General features: G+C 37.1%; 3 protein-coding genes and 1 pseudogene across 3 annotated transcripts; all 4 read right to left on the reverse strand.

Annotated features, from left to right (window-relative positions):
• Positions 1-152: 152 nt before the first annotated feature.
• On the reverse strand, positions 153-1820 carry LOC114746484 (DNA repair protein RAD51 homolog 1-like; annotated as a pseudogene).
• A 1053-nt stretch (positions 1821-2873) lies between these two features.
• LOC114746486 (probable pectinesterase/pectinesterase inhibitor 13) lies at positions 2874-5005 on the reverse strand. Its single transcript, XM_028934699.1, has 3 exons — positions 4071-5005; positions 3696-3856; positions 2874-3565 (listed from the first exon to the last, which is right to left on the reverse strand). The coding sequence occupies exons 1-3, from the start codon at positions 5003-5005 to the stop codon at positions 2874-2876; spliced, it is 1788 nt and encodes a 595-aa protein (XP_028790532.1).
• Positions 5006-6389: 1384 nt separating this feature from the next.
• On the reverse strand, positions 6390-8951 carry LOC114746488 (probable pectinesterase/pectinesterase inhibitor 12). Its single transcript, XM_028934701.1, has 3 exons — positions 8367-8951; positions 7925-8284; positions 6390-7084 (listed from the first exon to the last, which is right to left on the reverse strand). Exons 1-3 carry the CDS (start codon positions 8932-8934, stop codon positions 6390-6392), a joined length of 1623 nt encoding a protein of 540 aa, XP_028790534.1. The 5' UTR covers positions 8935-8951.
• Positions 8952-15606: 6655 nt separating this feature from the next.
• Positions 15607-18081, reverse strand: LOC114746487 (pectinesterase/pectinesterase inhibitor PPE8B-like). Its single transcript, XM_028934700.1, has 3 exons — positions 17772-18081; positions 16840-17364; positions 15607-16307 (listed from the first exon to the last, which is right to left on the reverse strand). Exons 1-3 carry the CDS (start codon positions 18079-18081, stop codon positions 15607-15609), a joined length of 1536 nt encoding a protein of 511 aa, XP_028790533.1.
• Between the last annotated feature and the right edge of the window lie 3586 nt (positions 18082-21667).

A 21667-nucleotide genomic window follows, 5' to 3' on the forward strand; every position in this document is an offset into this window, starting at 1 on the left:
TGTCACCAACGATATTTATTCTGTATTTAACTTCTGTATCTTTGCTCAACGTATTGAAAAAGCTACTCTCATTTAAGCACTACAATACTTGAAACCAGACCCCCCCAAAACTGCAGGTCACACCTTGTTTCCACCATCATTGAAGCAGCTTCAAGCAGAAGTCGTGATTGATGATCAGTGTTATATGCTCTAGCATAGGCAACATTTTCCAATACATCAGCTCCATTTAGTCCAAACCTGCATCAATCAGCATCAATGTGACATCAGTATTGGGTGCATCCCACATGAAGTAGGCATTACGTGTCAAAAAAAATGCTATACCTGTCTGCTATTTGTAAGAGTCGCTGTGGTCTAAATGTACCCTCTGCATCAATGTACATTGCTTTGCCCTCAGCACCTCCTTGATCAAGTGGCAACTGAAATGTCAAGAAAACAAATGATATTTAGGGTAATGCAATGACTGAATTACATTGCTAATTTTCATTTTCTAGTTTGCAACATGATATTTCATTTCCCCCTTGTTTAAGTCAAAATATAAAAACAAAGTATGACGCAATGTCTATATGTGTCCTCCTAAATTATGTTAAGACTACTTATTCACGACGCACTTGCATGACAGCTAATACCAAAATGAAAAAGCACTTACTTGGCAAGTGACACACAGAGTATGACACAACTGAGTCTTCCCTGATCGAAATTCACCATATAGCTCAGTTATAGATCCTGTCTCTATCCCTCCTGGAAGAAACAGCGGCGTAAGGTCATGATCCATTAACAATGAAAAACGTGAATTTATCAACAAACTAGTGAAGCTGATCGAATAAATTCAATTTTTAACATGTCTTACTCCTACCTTCCAGTATCTTGTCTAGCTCTTCTGATCCTGATGTTATTTGAATAATTGCAAGCCTCTGGGAATGAAGTTGGGCAGCACTAGTGAAACCCAACGGCACCAATTTAGAAGCTGTCAACAAAAATGAGAGAACAAACATATAAGGGCCAATATTGGAAGGAGTTATCGAAGGAATCAAATCGGGGATGCATGCCTGCTTCAATGATCTTATCAACTTTAGCGTCACTGATTCCTTTAATCTGCAGAAGGTCCTTTCTAGGAGAGAAAGCCACAGATTCAACCGTACAAAGACCGGCATCTTTAAGTTTCTTGACGTCGGTAGCAGATATGCCCGATGCCTAAGATTACGATTAAAAGGAAAACTGTCAAATCGGAGCGGAACAAATTTGCATCACGAGGATTTTTTTTTTCTTTTTAATAAGGGGAGAACGGCTATTTAACCATGATCAAGGCAACACGGTTATTCCGCAATAGAAGATGGTATGAGAGAAGAAAGCTCATGACAGTAATAGAACAAATCGGACCTTAGAAACCAAAAAAGAAAATTTTTTCGAGAGACCTCATAGAGATGGCAAGACGAACAGAAAAGATAACCAAGAACCCTAATGTTGCTAACAAGAACACCTTATATACCGAAGACTCTCATGTGGGTATTATTATTAGTTGGGAATTGAGGTATCAATTTAGGCAAAAGGCATTCTTGATTCTTAATTTATTTTCTTTTTTTAAAAAAAGAGCTAAGATTCATTACGTTTTGAATATGTCGATCACCTGAAGCTCTTCAACGGATAAAGGGCCATGTTGTAACTCTTCAGCTGCTTCCTCCCGTTGGGCCTCCTTTTGGTGCCTTTGCTGCTCCATTTCTGACCAAGACTCAAACTCTTCCCGAGCTCTTTAGAGAGAGAAGCAAAGAGAAGAGAATGAGACTGAGAGGAAGACGCAGCTCACGAATTGTGCAAAGTGGAAGAAAGACCGAATGCACATCGATGGAGGAAAGAAGAGGGGAAATGCCGTCTTTTCAAAAGCGCACAACCGGCGCCAAAATATTTGGCTTCCAGTTCAAACAAAGCTTACCGAAGAAGCTTTTTTTTTTTTTTTGGAGTGCGTTGGTTGATCAGTTGGGTCCACGATCATTAGCAATAGGGAAGGCCTTACAAGTTACCCACAGCGCCCGCTTATTGAAGAAGATTGAACTTCGTGCAAGGCCGCAAGCGAGCGTTTCATACCCGCTTTAGCCCACACTACAATCTCAGATAAGTTGGCCCAAGCTGGTGCGTTTTATTTTCATATATACTTATTTGGAGGGCGAGGTTTTTCATTATTCAGCTTTCTTTTCTTTTTTTAACCAGAATCAGTTGACAGCTTTGATTGAAAAAAAAAAGAAGAAGAAGAAGAAGAATCAGAAGAATCCTTTTGCAGCTTCACTATGATCCTTTTGACCCTTCCACCGAATAATATGTTTACGAGTGTCCCATTAGAAGAGAACAGGATGAAGGGCTAAAAACAAACCCGAGAGTTGTATGCTGGCACAACTAGTGTAAATTTTGGCGTACGTCACCACGTCCATTTGTCCGCATTATTGGGCCAAGCGAACGACAACCGTTTTAAAAAGAGAAACTATAAAGAAACAAAATTTCGCACTTACAAACTCAATGAAATTGAAGTGCAATGATAACGTTTGTTAATTGGATTCATCTTCAACGAGAGACAGGCGACAACTGATACTTTGGCAGAGATCGTACTCCATGGATCAAACTAATCAACGAGAAACATAAGAACTGTTCGTATTATTGAAGTTACCTTGAATCGTTTTGGTGAACGTAACGCAAAATTTTTCGACTCAACCATCACATGCAGGAACATACTTCAACATAACAATTTGCACATTTATCAAAATGGCGATCGAAACAGCAAATAATGGCTAGTAGTGCCGATGGATGGATTGAGCACGCACGTACATAAGAACCAGACTAGACCCCACCACCGTAGTACAGTGTACTGCACCATCGGTTTATGCTACTCAGTTATACAAACCTCGTTGAACTGGTACGTTGATAGCAGAGATCCAATTACCAGCCAAGAAAGAGTCCACGGTGAAGTTGCTAGCCTCTTCCCTTGTGATCTTCTTGTAGCCGGGCCACTTCACTCTATTATCAGTATTCGAACCTGCTCCAGTATTGTTGTACTCAGCATAGAACAAAGTTTTGAGTGCAAAATCTCCTTCCCATTCCATCCACCCTTCAGGGGCGATGACGTCGTCGATCTCAGATTCCATGACAATGGTTCTCGAGTACTCCTTCCATGGCCGGCCAAGGTAGCTCTTGAACTTGTCTTTCACGGAGGCAAGTGAATCGTCGGCCTTGATCTGGCAGCTTTGCAAAACAATGGCAGTGGTTTCTCGTGGGTCCATTCTGCCTTGAGCTGTCACTATGTTTTGCTGGTTGTCTAAGGGTTTCCTTATGTTCATTATGCAGTTTTGGAAGATGGCGGCTGCATCGCCGAAGATGAAGTCCACGGTGCCGGAGATCACACAGCTCCGGTAGAATTGCCTGTGGGCTAGGGCGTAGAGGGTGTCTTGGTACCCTTCGAAACGACAGTTCACAAATACCGCACGATCTCCTTGCACTCTTGCTGCTACGGCCTGGTGCTTCTCTGGACCTGCTGTATTTCTGAATCCCATTGCTTTTCCTAAAAATCCATCTGCTTCTACCGCTGCAGTATCATCACCAAATGCAAATTTAGCCTATATACATTAACCGATGTAATGGATTGCAATACCTATTTCCCAGCAACTAAGTATAAAATCATGAGGTTCTGAGATACAAGGTTTTCGAAATCTTACCAAATGATGCAGTTTGGAAGGTCCTTACTCCATCTACGAAGTTCTTGTTGCCGGTGATAATGCTTTTTTGCGATCCATCACCGTAAAGGGTTAGGTTTACCATTCGCCCTTCTATCAGTACAGTCTCATCATATGTTCCTGCTTTAACATAAACCACATACCTACATTTTCGCAGTGCAAATAAGAAGCCTTACGTGAGCAACCAATAACCATAGCACAAATTGTGCAGTAAATTTCCAGCAGATTGCGTTCTCTCTCTCACACACTCTCATGGATTCAATATATGTATGTATAGTTCAATATAGTTAACGCGGATTCATTCATTAGCATGACGAAGCTATAAGTGCATGCATGTGTGTGTATATATATATATACCGTCCATCGTATTTTTGTGGTATAGCTTTTAGAGCTTCAGAGATGGTTTTGAAGTCTCCACTGCCATCGCTGGCCACGGTGACGTTAGGTGTAGGTTTATCATCTGCTGCCTTCAACATCCTTCGATCTTCATCGTTCATCCACTCTGGAAGACCTTTATGATCATCGGACGACAACAAGTGACGGCTAGCACCTTCCTTTAGTGCCGAAGAAACCACGGAGCCTAACTGCGATAGAATGGCAAGAGTATTGCTAACATACTCCGTTGAATCCTGAAATGCACTCTGCATTTCTGTCTTCAGTTTCCCTTCAAAAAACCCATCGAGGCAGGCTCCCTGGAACGAGATAACCGCACTTAGCCAACTGTTCAAATCCGAAGAGGAGGACGTCAGCTTGTTCACGTCAACTGATCCAACATGTGAAGATGAATTCGCTAGATCGTCTTTCGCGCGATCCAAAAGTTTCTTGCAATCCTCGTAAGCCCCTTTCTCTTTGTCGGTTTGAAAGTTGAGGTCTTTGGTTTTATTTATGGCCTTATTGACCTCGTCCTGAGCGACACTAATGGCAAGCTTAAGGACGTCTTTTGGTTGTGCTAGTTTCGGATCCTTTTTAACTTCCTTGGTGAGACTTGTCTCACATTTGTCCTGATAGTCGGTGGAACTGCAAATGGCCTTCACGAGTTTCTCTGCCACAGAAATCTCGCCGGAGCTACTGTGTGAACTCGTTGGGGAAGAAGATGATGGGGATTTCTTGTTATGGTCATTGACTTCGCTCTCTTCTTCAGTGTTATTGCTGACGATTACGAAAGCGGCTGCTCCTATAAGACCAATGACGACGATGGTGCAAACTGCGCCTATGGCGATTCTGCGCTTGAGCTTCTGTTTCCTGTCATTTTTTCTTTTCTCGGTGATGAGATCGAAGTCTTGAAACGCCATGGTATGGAAACTAAAATAATAAAAGAGGAAGAGGAAGAAGAAGAGAGGAGGAGGAAGAAAAAGAAAAAGAAAAAAGAAAAAAAGAGAACGATCTATCTAAGGCAGAGAAGAGTCTCTCTGCCTTAGGAAGAAGCCAGGCACAGGGTGGGAAAAGAGAGGGCGGGGAAAGGTAAGAGAGGTGGCGTTTAATTTTAGTAACGTTAATTAATTCCTTTCCCTCTTCGTTCTTGGTGTTTGATCCTTTGGAATTTTAACGTTGGTAGTTTGTTGGTGGGAGATTAAGGTGGTCCGGACGAGAGGCATTTGAGGCATTTCTATTTGTGGTACTACGTGAGTTAAGGTCTTCCAACAATGTTCGAGTTTCTCGCTAAGTTCTCTTCTCTGCCTCTTCTCTTCCTAATCGATCAAACCAACTTTGAAATCCTTTTCGTCCCTTTTTCTTAGGACTGGGAGTACCAGAAAATAGAAAGAAGCATGCAAGTTAACCCCCAACGTTGCGTACGTTTCTCCTTAAAATGATCCATCAGCAAGGACCTTCTTTCTCTTAATTACATTCCTATGCCCAGTCGTCGTTAGGCAAATGTGTTTCGGCTATCAACCAATTATCTTTCTTAGATCTGTGTTTGAAACAGGACTATTTGTTTCGTTCATTATTGTACTATGTGGACAAACATTATCTAAGTATATGTGTGGGAAAATTAGAGAGAAAGAACTGGATGGAGAAAATTATAAAAACTGTAATTATTTAAAATCATCATATCATAAATCACGCCACATGAATGTTCATGGATCTGGCTCAGCTTTCCCTATAAATATGTACCAAATTTCTCGCTCTGGATTGTTCGAAGATCCATTCTCATGACATATAACGTCAGTATAACGTGACATAAGTTTATTCTTGCCTTTTGTATTTAAATATATATAAATATAAATATACAAAATGTATGAGGTATATAGATGAGTCATTTCAAATAGACAGTCATATATAAATATATATATATGTAAAGAGGTGCATGCACTGCATAAAAGATGCTAATTAATTGCTGCACTGCTCAAATTATATTATCAATATCGTGCTAATTATATTATATCGTTATTATATCTGGAATGTGTTAGAGTCGTCTCTTGAATTTAATTTAATTTGAACAAGTTAAAAACAAAGGACAATTTTTTGTATACTTGGTCATCCATGTGAATTGTGAATGTGGCCATGTTTCAAACTAATTAATTAAAGGAATTTTAATCTTGCAATGTTCCTATAAATTATCAAATTTTCCTCTTTTATTCTGCAATATATAGTGCCACTCAAAAGCAGCCTCTCCAGGCCACGACGAGAACATTAATATATCACCAAATTACCAGCCAATCTAACTGGTATATAGGGTCAAATCCCAGCATCATAAGGGACCGAAGTTGACTGAAGCCAAGCGTCACCCATAATGAACTGAGAAACCGTAAAGTTATAAGCCTCCTCATAGCCCATCACATGGTACCCAACCCAATTCACCCTGCCACCCGTACCCGAACCCGGCCCATAATTATTATACTCTCCATAGTACAGAGTCTCCAAATCATCGCCATCGGCATCAGACCAGTCCGTCCACCCCTCTGGGTCCACGAAATCATCGATATAAGACTCAAGGTACACTGTCCGAGAATAAGGCCTCCACGGGCGTCCGAGGTAGCTCTTGGAGCTGCTAGAGTTAGTATAGAGGTCTTCGGTGGCAATGACGGAGCAATTCTGGATTGAGATTCCGGTGTCCTCGTCCGGTGAGTCTCGTGATTGAGCTGTGATGACGGTGAACTGGTGAGGCATTGGCTTTCTCGAAACGATGTCGCAGGCTTGGAAAACGACGGCGGCGTTTCCGAAGATGAAGTCTATGGTGCCGTAGATGTCGCATTCTCGGTAGAACTGTCGGAAGGAATGGACGTAGAGGGTGTCTTGGTAGCCATAAACGGCGCATCTGTACAGCGTGGTTAAGTCTGCGTTTACTCTTAACGCTACTGCCTGGTGCTTCTCCGGCCCTGCGCTATTTTCTATCGCTATGTCTCGTGCCAGAAAGCCATCACCGGACACAGCTGAAGACAAAATGATCTCACTTGTTTAGATAATTCAAAATATGCCCATCTTAAGTACTCCTCCGGTCCTAATTATAAGACCCAATTGACTTATTTGAGGAGATTAAGGAAGTAAGTTAAGTTGGTTATTTATAATAAATAAGTGTTGTCATTCCTAAAATATCCTTGCTAATTAAGTATATTAGCTAAAACTATAATTATTAGAAGGATTATCTTGGAAAAAAATGCATAAATATAAGAGACAAAATGAATTGGGTCTTATAATTAGGATCAAATAAAAAGTCAAATTGGGTCTTATAATAAGGACCGGAGGAGTATATGACATGAAATTAAGAAAACTAGCACTGTTGTGTTGATGAATCGGCTCTCACTTGTTTAACGTTGGTATGCCTTTCATTGATTAGGATTTGAGCTCAGATACTAAAAGCAAAATCCCCTGATAGGTATTAGGCTTTAAGAATAATTAATGCCATCTCTGTACGATAGTGGCAGTTTATCAAACGAGTATCGTGATGCCTCCTAGCGTTCTGCAAGAAAAGTCTGGGTTTTCATGGTGTCGTCACTGTTCATGAGAATGATGGGGTCGCAAAGTACCCTTAAATGTCATCTTCTTTCTCTTTCTCTGTTTTATGAAAACTTGCAAGGCTCCAACTAATAAAATAAAGACGAACAATCTAATATACTTAATGGATAATCAGATAGATAATGACCCCCGTGATTCTTCTGAAAAAGGGTCGGCTCAGAAACTAAGGACAGAGTTGGAGAAAAAAATGAAAAAAGAAAAGAAAGTACGGGGCGAAATTAATAAGGAATCTAAATTGTAAACTCTGAAGTGTTTACCTAAAGTTGCAGATCTGAAGGTGGTCCACCCATCGCCCACGCTTCTGTAACCAGTAACGAGGGTGACATCGCTTCCATCTCCAAGCAGAACAATGTTGGTCTTGTCACTTGGGATCTCCACATTTTCCTCGTAAACCCCTGCCTTCACATATATCACTGTCCTGTACAAGCTATTACTGGGAGCATAGTTCACAGCTTCAGTAATGGTGGTGAAGTTCGCAGTTCCATCCGCCGCCACCACAAGCATCTCATTTGGATTGTTTTCTTCCCCATCCAAGATCCGACGGTCTCGCCTCTTCAGCCACGCCGGAGCTCCCAGCAAACGACGCCTATTCTTATGGCCTCTGGAACCTCTAAAAGCTGGTGGTGAACAGTGACAATGATACAGAATAAGATTATCGGACTTAGACAATCATACTCACTGTGTGAGATTGTGGATCACCTGGCTTAGGGAGCATGGACAGAGAGTTGCTGACATGTTTGTAAGTTTTAATGGTAGAGTCCACGAGAACAGGCTTGAGAGAGCCGGAAGCAGAGTCGAGACCTTCCAAGCAAGTGTTCTTGTTGGTCATGGCGGCGCTGAGGTAGGCCCTAGCATCGGCGAGCTTCCGGGAAGAAGTTGGCGAATTACGAACTCCAGAGAGTGATCTTTTGAGGGAAGTCAATGTTGAAAGATGAAGCTCCCTACAGTCTTGAATTGACCCTTTCTGCTTCTCCACGAGGTTCAAACCAGAACCGCCTCCTGCATTGTGGAATAGATCCGAGAGCTGGGTGGCTTCGGAGATGGCAACTTGCAGAGACTGAAGCAGATAGTTGAGGATGTTTGGGCTAATGCTGATTGAAATGCCGAGCTTCAAAGAATCGAAGCAAGCTTCTGGGTATGGAGTGGTTCTGCAGAAAGATCTAATGGAAGTGAGATTTGGGTGAAGTGTTGTTGTAGGAGAGGCCCAGGTCTGTGTGAGGAAGATTGGGAAGAGAAGGAGGAAGAGTTTGAGAGTCGAGGAAGCCATGGGAGTGAACTCGAGAAATCAAGAAATTTTGGTATTTGAAGCAGTGAAGCAAGTTGGTACTTGACTTGTTGGAGGTTAATTAACTATGAATTAATGATGTACTACTAGAGGAATAAAAGAAGGGGAGGAATAGGACAAAGCAGCTCTTTAATGGGAGGCCGACCACGACGAGACACTGCAGCGTGAGCCATTGCCCTCTCTGATTAACCTTGGAACCGTCGAAGTTGTCTCGGCTAGTAGGGCACATTGATAGTGAGTTTTTAGATATTGGCATATTGCATTACTTAATTAAAAATATATATAAACTTCTTATTATTATTACTATGAACATATTATATGGTAGCATATGGGAATGTGTAATACCTATACTTTTTATTTAATTCTTATAATTAAAGAGATAAACATTAAGTGGTTTAAAATTACAAGTAGAGTTAAACCGTCAAGAATCTCTTAATTTGATAACACCCCACACCTCCTCTCACATAAAGGGCCTGTTTGGGTATCCCAAAACCGTGGTTTCAGAAGCACTTTTCCGCAAAACGAGATAATCCCCTCCACATATTTACTTCGTAATCCGTAAAAATACTTCTGAAACCATGGTTTGGTTTCTATCCAAACACACCCAAAATTGTGGATTCTACGCCCTCAAAGTGGCCAAAATGGGATGCGTGAGTGGTCCCCATATGGGGGGACGGGTTTAAATTCGCGGGAAAAAAAAAAAGGGAGAATTAGAATAAAAGACCTATAGAATAAAATGTTTATTAAAAAAGACCATAAAAATTAGAATTACTTGAAAGGACCAAAATTAAAAATATTGATTCTAAAATAACGAATTATCTCTGTCCCTCCTCCATCTCTCTCCGTGATTTTTTCACCATTAATGTAGTAGTAGTTGTTCCATTCCTTCCCTACTATTTTATATTGTTAGGTATTTATTTCAAAATAATGTAATTACATTTTCCCACAAGTTTTTCAAAAAGTTGGAACTTCCCTAAGCTCTATATACACAATTTTTTTTGTTATTCATACTCAGAATTTGCAATCATTAATAACATTATTATTACAAGATCTTCAAGTTTTCTTGTCGCAAATGATAACATTTAAAACTATTTGTTACTCACAGTCCGAAATTCAACATTTGATGGTTTTTCAATTTGGTATAGAGTGAGATGCAACAGTTGATGGAAAAGAAAAATAATTAAAATTTCACCCAAAAAACCTGAAATGTAGTAAGAGAGAAAATATAAGAGGTCTAGTTATTATGGATGATTTAGTATTTTTAAAACTGTATTTTAATTTTTAGTCTTTTAAAATAATTACGATTTTTAAGATCCTCTAAAGTAAATATTGTCTTTTCTTGATCCTTGGCTCTAATTCTCCAAAAAAAAAAAAGGATGAAACTCATAGCTTTCCGCTAATGAGGAAGTTTTTATGCTATTAACTTGCAAGATCATTCATTTATTTTGTGAGTATTTTAGTAATTAATTTTAGCCATGGCTCCGCATATGATATCTTAATAATGTTATTAATATATAATTTATGGCAATAAAAGTAATACGAATATAAATTATCAAGTAAGATTTATCCAATACACAAGCTAAAGTGTTGATAAAATATACTACTCTTCTCATCCTTAATATAAGACTTATTTAACTAATTTGATTAGATTAAGAAAGTTAGGTAAGTTAGTTAATTATAAGAAATATGACATGTTTTTCCTAAAACACCATAATCATCTTTCTTAATATCTTCTTTTCCTCAATTATGGTTAACGGAATATTCATAAGGATAATTTAGGAAAAATTGATAAATATAAGAAATGGGTCTTATATTTAGAACTAAAATCAACTCAATAATTAGATCTTATATTAAAGATCGGAAGAGTACTATAACAATAATTTTTATCTGGATATTTTTTTCCGAAAAAAGAAAGATGTACCTGATAAATTGTTATTAAGGAGGTACCTAGAAGGCGCCGTAAATACCAACAATGAATAGGCGTGGCGGATGATAACGCAAGGCAAAGGAGTCTTTTTTTTTTTTTTGGAAGGTATAGCCCCTAACAGTGAAAATGAGACAGGAGGCTTCGGTGACCTACAGCTGCTATAGTAATAATAACAACAATTTCTAAAGATATCCACTATATTCATTCGATATAGGCTGACTTGGACTCATAGAGGTTAAGTAGCAACTTGTGTTTGTAAGCTGAAACGGCACTATCCGGTTACCCCTCCGTGTCCTCCTCGGTTTCAGAAGCATTCCCTTGTTTGGTAACTACCCAATTTCTGTCACTGCCAGTGGGTAATGTGTCAACCTCCGCCCCAAACATCCCTCCGCCTTACTTGCATCCGCCCTTACTAACTTATCCAAGATAATTTTTTATCCTAAATATAAGATCATGATTCATTTTATCTCTTATATTTATGTATTTTTTCAAGGTAATCCTTTTAGTAATAGTAATTCTAGACAATATACTTGATTAATAAGGATATTTTAGAAAAGACAACATCTATTTATTACAAATAACTAACTTAACTTATTTTCATAATCTTCTTAAATTAGTCAACTAGCTCTTATATCTAGGACATAAAGTAGTACTCCTCCAGTCCTTAATATAGGACCCAATTATTGAGTTGGTTTTGGTCCTAAATATAAGACCCATTTATCATATTTATCAATTTTCTCTAAATTACCCCTATAGAGACTCTCTCAACCATAATCAAGTAGTAGAAGAAAAGGAGGTATTAAGAAAGATGATTATGGTATTTTAGGAAAAACATGTGACATTTCTTATAATTAACTAACTTACCTAAAATCATTAATTTAATCAAATTAGTTAAATGAGTCTTATATTAAGGATCGAAAGAGTATTAATTTAACTAGCATCTTCAGTCTACTTAAATTAATCAAATTGGCAATGTAACATAAAAAGACTGCATAAACAGGATACACACATGACAATAACATGAAAAGAATTGATGTACAGTAAGGGTATGTTTGGCTCAATGAGAGGAAGGGGAGGGGAGGGGAGGGGAGTAGAAGGGTTTTAATATTATCTTGTTTGGATTTATAAAAAAAAAAAAAGGAGAGGGGAGGGAAAAATATTTTAATATGGACAATTTTGCTCTTATTTTATTTAAGGCATGGGCATAATGGTCACAACATGACAAAATGGGCATAATGGTCATAATATGACAAAATATTACCCTTTCCCTCTAAATCCTCCCAATTTTGAAGGGGAGGGGAGGGGAAATTTTAAAAAATTTTCCATCCCCTCCTAAAATTTGTGTGTTGCCAAACAAGGAGAAATCATTAAAATCCCTCCCTTTCCCTCCCTTCCCTCCCAAATCCCTCATACCAAACACACCCTAAAAGAAGTATAATGGAAAAGAGAAGTGAGGAGCTAAATTAAAAGCGAGCACATCCTGGAGAGAGATCGAACGCCTAGCCGAATCAGAATGACTCAATTGAGTTTTCAGTGAAGGACGGTATAATTTAAAAAACTAAGACAAAAAACAACAAATATACGTATGCGAGAGAATTATTTACTTCTCTCTCTAATAGTGTTTATACTTCATTTGATAGCGACGATTTTATACTGTGCATTTAGAAAACTCTAAGATGTTATTATGGCATTCCGTAACCTTCACGTCATGAGCTTAAGCTTTTAATTACAAATAAAGGACACCATTGCTGACTGATTAAAGGTTAATTTTTGGCCAAACATATAGAGTCGGTGGCTTTGGGCATTGAGCTTGAGCATAAACAGACTAAATTCTTTTATTCAAAAAGAAAGAGAGACTAAATTCCTACTAATTAATTATTACTGGTTATAAACTTCATGACAATGAGCATTGGATCATGAAAATAATTTTCCAATATTAATGCTTGAGAATGTGTGTGTATCAAATAGAAGAGAAAAACAATGACGTAATTTTCTTATATTCAACCTTTATTTTCCCCTCTTTTATAACAAAATTTTGGAAGATATCTATAAATGCAAAAAAAAATCTCGTAATATTTTCGAAACAAAAAATAGCATATTTACGCGTCCACCAGGCATATCCCATTTGTGTATTGAATCTACACACACACACACATTTGAACAAGCTAAGCCAAAGTGCAGCCCGTGAATTGGCATCTATATAGAATCCATAGATACAAAGAATATAAACCTTTTCCTGTTATATCTGTGACTGTGGCCCCACACCTCTACACAGATGGCTAATCATTCTAAGTTTATATAAGTGGATTTGCTAATTATATTAATTGACGATTAAGGTTAGTCCCTTTCACATTTTTATAATATGGCGTGTTTGCAAGCGTAATCTTTCTCCCTCGAAAGCATGTTTTATCAATATAGAACGTCTGCAAGTTGACCCCTTGACATATAATACTACCTCCGGTCTTTAATATAAAAGCTAATTAATTAATTTGAGTAGATTAAGAAAGTCTGTTGAATTAGTTATTTATAGTAATTATGTGTTGTCTTTTCTAAAATACTCTTGCTAATAATGTATTAGCTAACACTACCATTAGATTGAATGACCGCTATATGGACTACTTTAAAAAAAAAAAAAGATAAATATGATAGGTAAAATAGATTGGGGTCTTATATTTAAGACAAAATAAAAAGTTAAATTAGTTCTTATATTAAAAACCGGAGGTAGTATTACGAGGCAAAGTCAGAATTAATGTGCATATTGCCACCTCTTTGTCCTGAAGTTCACCAAGATCTCACATGTTCAGATTCTTTTTCCAAAAATATTTTATAATTTTTATAACAAGAAATATTTATTTATTTTTTAAAATGTTCATGCATGTACTTGAACAGGCTCTCTCTTATCCGTTCACACGAATAAGGAAAAAACTGAACAGAAAGAAACGAGTCCCATATATGAACAGATAGCTGATAATAGTGTTTCAGCTAACTGATCATTTTGTCTCTTTCTCTTTAAATATGTTTCATTATTGATGGGATTTTATCAACTCAGCAAAATTTTTCAGAGATATACTATTAAACAACAAAAGCTGCGTTATTGTTGCCCTAATTAGAGCTGTGATTTCTTTGTCCTCTTTCTTGCAATGACAAAGAGCAGGTTCAACTAACAAACTTAGCAAGATCGATTAAGTTAATCTTCTTGCGAAAGAATGTTGACGTATTATTAACAATTTAATATATAATCTAATAAAATACTTAGAAAATACTTTCCTGAGCTCCATCACTTATATACTGCTGGTAGTATTAGATTTCAAGCCCGCACAGTCTGTTTGGTTTAAATTTAAAAGTACTTTTCACTTAAGGCAAAGTATTAACCCTTGGGCATCGAGATTTAAGCCCCGTTTGGGTGACACCCCAAACCATGGTTTGGAGACCCAAACCATGGTTTGGGTGATAAGTCACCCAAACACCCACTGGTTTTGGGCAAACCGTGATTTTAGGTCAAAACCATGGTTTTGACTCCAAAACCATAGTTTTGAAAAAAGCAGAAATTTTTTGCTTTTGGAGAAAAAAAGGAGAGTGTGAGAGCCTATATGATATGTATCTTGTTATTTTTTTATAAACATATTTTTTATAAACATATTTAATCTTATATTTTATAAATATATATACATATTAATTATTTATTAATTATATTATCTTATGTATTATTAATTATGTTGGTAAAAAATATATTATTAACAATTTTATTCCTTCAAATTAAAATATATCATAAAATCTATTTTTTCTGTAATTATCATATTAACTTATGTCTTTTTTTTAGTAATTTGTATATATAAAAAGTGCTTCTGATAACAACTATCTAAACACTCTCACTTCTCAGAATCACTTTTTTACAAAATCTATTCTTCTCAGAATCTATTCTCCAGAATTACTTTTTTAAACCACGGTTTGGTTTCATCCAAACACAGCCAGCCCAAACCCTTCTCTGGATTTCATAGTTTCTTCTTTTGACCAGATCATAGTTTCAAACTTGGGACTTGGGTGAGAAATATTATGAGGCCCACTATAATCAATTTGGATTAATATATAATTTAATTGCATATGCTATTAACTATATTCATTGATTATTGAATTCGGGGTTTCGATTTGCAGAGGTAAGCTTCTCAAAATTCAACTCTGCACTCCAACCTAGTCCGATTATTTGGATCACGCCTCAATATTCTGATTACATAATTAATGCCAAGTCACTAGTGCTAGCTGGCCAGTTCCTTAAATGATACAATTTCTATAACTATGATATATACAGTACCTTTTAATAATTATACGTGAAAACTTTTTTTGTAAGGACCTACATTTCTTTTGAAATAAAAACACATAAGTATCGAATTAAAAGTTTAAAAAAAGTATATGGAAAATGATTTTCCCATTTATAAATAACTACCAATTGCTAGTGCTTGAAGGGCTGGAGTTTATTAAGTTGATCCAAACAGAAAGCAATGCTAGCATATGGTAAGATTGATTTAACCAACCATGATTATCTCCAAAAACAGAAACTTTTTGAACAATCAAAATAACACCCGCCAGACTCATCATCAATACTTCTGCATGTATTCTTAAATCTCCTTTGTTTCTTACCCTCCTTTTTTTCTATATATAGCCATTTAAACATAAGCAAGTACAATATAACAATTAGAAACAAGATATCACCAGAAAGTCTGTTTCTTTCTTCAACCATTTAAACCAGCTGTGAAAATTACACCTGTGTGAGGCAGCCATAAACCGCCTTGAATGAAATTGGCCACTGTGAAGGGATAAGCCTGCTTCGCGTCCCTCAACACATGAAAACCTGGCCATTTGACTCGGTTCTCCAGAGCAGCCCCTGGACCACCGTTCATGTACTCCGCATAGTACAGTGTGTCCAAAGAAGAATCATCGCCGTTCCACTCGAGCCACCCTCGGGGGTCCACCAAGTCGTTTATGTAGGTTTGCATGTAAATTGTTCGAGAATATGCCTTCCAAGGCCTCCCCAGGTATGTTTCGGTGGATCCAACGAAAGGAAGAAGGTCGGAATCTGCAGAGATTTCGCAGAATTGGAAGGAGAATCCTGTTGGTTCATGCTGGTCTTTTCTTCCCTGAGCTGTGATTGCGTTTTTCTGTCCTGGAAGCCCTTTTTTGGCTAGAATCTCGCACTTTTGGAACACTACTGTGGCATCTCCGAAGATGAAATCCACTGTGCCTTTTATTCGACATTCTCTGTAGAATTGACGCATTGTGTGTGTGAAGAGGCTGTCTTGGTACCCATAGATGCCACAGCGGTAGAAAACTGATAGGTCAGAACCTGATCTCAGGGCCACCGCTTGGTGCTTCTGTGGACCTGCCGTGTTCCGGAAGGTAATGTCTCGTGCTATGAATCCTCTCCCGTTAACGGCTACATATAATGTGCTCATTAGGGAAAAAATGAGAAAGGATCAAACTGATAAGCTGCAGAGTTCTTATTCTTAATAATCTTTAATTATATTTAATAATACTATGTGATATCAAGGTTATGTAATAGTCTAATAGGACAAAGAAGGGGTTTCTTTCGAGTGTTATAATTGCAGTACGTACTCCGTTTTGAAGCTTTATTATAATCAGTTGGTTGGAGACTTGGATTATGTTAGTTAAGCAAGGCCCTACTTACCGTTGGATAAGGCCTTCTTCACTTATCAGTTAATGAAGACCCCAACAGGGTTGCTCTAATAACCCAACTTCTTTTTTTCTTTTTTCTTTTTTTTTTTTTTGCCAACCTAATAACCTAACCTCATGGTCAAAGGCATCAAGATTTTTTTGTCTTGTATAGAAGAAGATTCTATAAAATCTAGTCTTTATGCTTTTCATGCCAAGTTAGAGAGATCTGGAGGGAAAACAATAGGGAAAGGACAGAGCTTTAATTTGACGACTGGAAATATGAAAGTTCTTACCGAAAGTAGCCGATCGGTATGTGGTCCAACCGTCGATGAAATTCCGATTACCGGTGATAAGAGTGGCATCCATGCCTTCACCGATCATCATGATGTTCCATTTCTTCTTCTTGATCTCCACATTTTCTTTGTACACGCCCCTCTTCACGTATATCACAAAACGTTTCATGCTATAATCAGGGGCTGCTTCTACTGCATCTGCAACTCTAGTGAAAGTCCCAGTTCCATCTGCTGCTACTACAACATCCGCATTAATCTTACTTGACTGTAGGATCTTCTGATCCCTTGGTTTGATCCATGAAGGGAACTGTACATTGCTCGTAGGGAAGTCGTCCGGACCATGATGAACCTGGGTTAAGAGTTGCTGGATCGATGAGATCATTTGGCTTAGAAGAGATGATACTAGATTATCTACAATGCTATTGATTCCTTCGAACCCTTCCATGCATGTCTGTGGGTTTGCAAGTGCAGCACTCAGCCATGTTCTCAGATCAGAGCCCAAGTTCCCCGTGCCGTTTTTCTGGCCTGAAACAATAGTGCGTGTGTGTGTGTGTGTGTATTCTCTTCATATTAGTTTCCTTAAAATGGGAATCTTTACGTGACTTTTTAGTTAAAACAAATTAAGAGGGGATCCCCTGTTTTCAAATAACATAGAACAGATGAACAGAACAGAGATATTGATAAAACTTGGATTTGGAAGGTATATAATGTGCGTTTAAGGAATTGTGTACAATCTGATTCAACCACCAAGATATTCGTCTGGTAGAGTTTCAGAATAGACTGAGAAGAAAGTGAAGAAGAAGAAACCCAGATTGAATAGAACTCCCCATACTGCTTTCCACAGACAGATAATAATTCTCTATAGATAGGGAAAAAAAGCTGCATGTCTATTGTCTATAGTATTTTGGCTGACAAGAGAAAGAAAATGGTACCCGCCGGAGTATCAGTAGCAGAGGCAGACAACTGGAGATCATCAAAAGACAAGTCCAGCAAGTCGATGCAGTCATTAATGGCATTGGAGAGACGGAAATCTCGTCCATTGGGAAATCTAGAAAAGATGGAGACAACACGCTGCAAAAGACCAATGATTCCTTGAACAGAGTTTCTGAAATCCGAAGAGGAAACCTTCAAGCACTCTAAACCCTTAAGATCACTGCTATGAGCATCACTAATAGGGGCCAACACACCCAGAAGCAGCATCACCAAGAAACTAAACGAAATGGTGGGTGTTCCAGACGCCATTTTGGTTGAAGGAGAAAGGGCCATAAGCGTCTCAGGCTCTTGCTACTGCAACAGTGATTTGTGTTTGTGACTTGGAAAATGCGAATAAATAACACAGTGATGAGGCCTATGTAAGATGGGAGAGAAGGGGAGAGAAATCGGAATATGTTGGTTAGAATGGCAGGTAAGGGAATTAAAGAAGGTTGGAGCTGGAGGTGAAGTTTCATGGGAGAGTCATCGTCTAAAAATAGGTCGGAGTTACAGAACACTAGGATCTGAGGTTTGTGTCTGATTTGCTAGTGTCGACGGTGACCATGCATGTCCCGCTTCAAAGAGGAGAGAAACAAACAATACCAACTAAGACCAATACCTCCTTCTTCTACCAAGCCAAATTCACTGTGAAAACACTGATACGAGTACTTTATATCGGACTCATGTGTGTTTGCGTTTGTAGGAATGATGTAAATGCTATTTCTCTGCTACATGAAATGGTCTACATTCAACTGTCAACTATTCTACAAGTCTTAACTAACATGCGACTTTTTTTTCTTTTTTTTTGTTTCTATCTCAGCTAGAGACAGTTAAGTGGATAGATAAATTGGGCCCTCTTCTTTTAATCCTAGTGTTATCCAAGAGCCATAGTTTATTTCTTCAGTTTAAAAAATTTTGCCACAAGAGTACTAAACAAGTTTTAGCTTTCGGATTAAGAGCTGAGCTTGACATTTTTGTCCTTTGATATGTCGTGCCGTCTCTGAGAAAAAGGTGTGAGATGCTCATTCATGGCTCTGTTACAGTGCCTGCTTTCACCTCAATTTCTGAAGCCAATCATGGTCATGGAGGCTCACATTTTAATGCCATTGCTTCTGTTATGGATGTAAACCATGCATGCTCGTGGTCTGTCTATATTTTTTTTTTCTTCCAAAGATTAAACTATTCTTCTACTGAAATCTATTCAAGACACTGTCGGATACTAGACGTGAATGGTTTGTTTATTTTTAATTTAACAATAATCATAAATAGACTCATGTTCAAACCGTTTTGATGTTACAAAAAGAATTGATATTAGAATAAAATTAAATATAAAAAGTCATAGCTTAACATCCTATTAATAAGCCATAGATTATATAGCTTTATTTTTTTCATAATCAATGTAATGCATAGGATCACTCATGTTCAAACCGTTCTGAAGTCAGAAACAAGTCCGTGATGAAAATGCCTGATTATTCAAGGATTTTAAAATTTGCACTTAATTTGAAGTTATTATAAATGCAAAGAAAGCAAAGGGTGTGGGGTTTTTTTTAAATTTATTCCTCTCTTTTTGTAAAAAAAAAAAAAAAATCATTGTTTTGACCAAGCTATGGCCAATGGACAAGGAACCAGTAAAAGTAAAATGAAGTAAACAAATTTTTTTGAGTTAAAATATGCCTACAATAAAATACTTTCCCGCTCTCTCGAGTCTTTTTCCTAATTTGATATGTATTAACTCAATCAATCCACTTGTTTATGTTTATGTCAAGTGTCTTAGTCACAAGGGACAATATGAATAGTGGTAGGAGAGCAACCTCTTTGCGTGGTTACACCAAAAAAAGAACAATTGAAATAATTTAAAAGACAAAGAAATCAATGATATGAGATTCTAGTCCATTTCATCCAATTTAATGCTCCTATAAGCCAATTTGTTGCCCTCCAATTATTCCAAAAAGACAGGTTTCTTAATCAACTTCACATAATGCCAAGCCGAGTGAAGTCTCACGCAGGCCTAAAATAGTGAAATGTTTCATATTTTGGACACTTCAAGGTTGGGATGATGATAGTTTAATGTTCATTTGAAGTGGACAAAAACAATTAATTCTTGACGTTGGCCTGCAAACAACAATGCTGATTTAGGACTTGACTTGGCCATAGCTGATTTCTTCAAGTGTTATAGTTTTTCACTTTGATGAGGAGTAATCCCTAAAATTGCCAGTACTAAAGATTTAGCAAAATATTCCAACTTTTGAGTGCATGGCTTTTCCCCCCCTATGATTGAGTTTATAATAATCAGAATAGCTTTTATGTATTTTTATAGTGCTCAAAATGAATCTTGTCATTTTGTATATAATTACATGATATCCGATAATATCAATAATTGTATTCAAATATTATTAGGTCTAACTAGAAGTGATTTTTTTCACCTAAAAAGTGAGATTTACAAGTTTAAAGTTTTTTTTGTCCACCTAACGGATTAGTAGGAATAAGCTATGTCTTTAAACTTGTACTCGCAGTATTGAAGTTTCCATTAGTAGACATTTTCATCACATGAGAAACATAATCTCTTTCTTTAATCTTCTCTCGTAACTTTTTTTTTTTTTTACGGTAATTAAGTCCTTACCCATTCAACCACCATTAGCGAAAAATAAACTATATAACGTTTTTGCTTATAAAAACAAGTGAAACAAACTATACAGGTTTTATTAATGTATTGAAATCAGTATGACTAAAATTATTGGAACATGTTGCTGGTTAAAAAAAAAAATATTGAACATGGGGAAGCGTAGGGCAACAATATAATTATAACAAGTTCGTATTTTGTTGATTTTTTTCACATGATAACATAATAAATCAAATTTACAACATGGGCTAATTAACAGGATTTCCGTCCAAAGTTTAAAAAAGTTTGAAAAAAAAACATTTTAAACAATTATTCATACCGCTTTTAATCTTTTCAACTTTGAAATTCTGTCTAATCGTTGGTTCTTCTAATCATTACGTGGGCACAGGCCAAAATGAGCATTTCTTTTAGCTTTTAGTCAGTTTGCTATTTCAACAAAAAAAGTTAAGCGTATGAAGCTAAAAGGTCAATACAAGGGAAGTAATTCCCACTAACTCTTATATTTCTTTTATAAGATTTATCCCCAAAAAAGAACATTATATAGGCCCAAAATTATGGCATGCATCTTTCACGGGTATTTAAATAAATCCCATTTATTTTTTGTAAGAGGAAACTTTTTTCTTATTAGAAAAGAAGTTTACTAGCGAGCTAATTTATATTGTAGTATTAATGGTATGGTATATAATGTGATAAAGGCATTAGTAAAAGAAAATGAAGCAAAGTGATGAGTAAGGGGGAAGGAAGAACAAGGGTGAAACGGTGAAGAGTGAAGACTAAATGATGAGGTCCCTCCCGCGGATCTTTCCCAGAAACAAAGTGCAATATTATACCTTTAAATGTTCACCTAAGATTTGTCTTTAGACTTTAATTTGGATGACCTTCACAAAAAAGGGCAAAAAAGGATGATGTGCGAATGAGATTGAGAAGTATCCGCGCAATTTGTGAATTATTATATTAGATTTGATAGTTTATAAAAACATAAATTAATACTACCTCCGGTACTAATTATAAAATTTCGTTTGTAGATTAATGAAAACCGGCGATAGTACATATATAGCCATCCATACCAGTTATTTTATGGTTTAGTAATACGGAAGGTTTTTCATTAGTGGAAAATAGCTAATATAATACTCCTCCGGTCCTTAATATAAGACCCATTTAACTAATTTGATTAGATTAAGGAAGTCAGGTAAGTTAGTTAATTATAAGAAAAATGACACATTTTTCCTAAAACAC

Source organism: Neltuma alba, unplaced genomic scaffold (assembly GCF_004799145.2).
Source record: "Neltuma alba isolate B1F8T4 unplaced genomic scaffold, ASM479914v2 tig00005021_pilon, whole genome shotgun sequence".
NCBI lineage: Eukaryota > Viridiplantae > Streptophyta > Magnoliopsida > Fabales > Fabaceae > Neltuma > Neltuma alba.

Bases quoted from the DNA above. Each gene is read 5' to 3' on its own strand.
- LOC114746487 (XM_028934700.1), bottom strand. From the start codon at position 18,081: ATGGCGTCTGGAACACCCACCATTTCGTTTAGTTTCTTGGTGATGCTG. The intron at 17,365-17,771 runs GTACCATTTTCT...CTATTGTTTCAG, and splicing joins TGCTACTGATACTCCGGCGG to GCCAGAAAAACGGCACGGGG. The intron at 16,308-16,839 runs GTAAGAACTTTC...CATTATATGTAG, and splicing joins ATACCGATCGGCTACTTTCG to CCGTTAACGGGAGAGGATTC.
- LOC114746486 (XM_028934699.1), bottom strand. From the start codon at position 5,005: ATGGCGTTTCAAGACTTCGATCTCATCACCGAGAAAAGAAAAAATGAC. The intron at 3,857-4,070 runs GTATATATATAT...GCGAAAATGTAG, and splicing joins CCACAAAAATACGATGGACG to GTATGTGGTTTATGTTAAAG. The intron at 3,566-3,695 runs GTAAGATTTCGA...ATGATACTGCAG, and splicing joins CTTCCAAACTGCATCATTTG to CGGTAGAAGCAGATGGATTT.
- LOC114746488 (XM_028934701.1), bottom strand. From the start codon at position 8,934: ATGGCTTCCTCGACTCTCAAACTCTTCCTCCTTCTCTTCCCAATCTTC. The intron at 8,285-8,366 runs GTGATCCACAAT...GTTCACCACCAG, and splicing joins GTCCATGCTCCCTAAGCCAG to CTTTTAGAGGTTCCAGAGGC. The intron at 7,085-7,924 runs GTAAACACTTCA...TTTTGTCTTCAG, and splicing joins CTTCAGATCTGCAACTTTAG to CTGTGTCCGGTGATGGCTTT.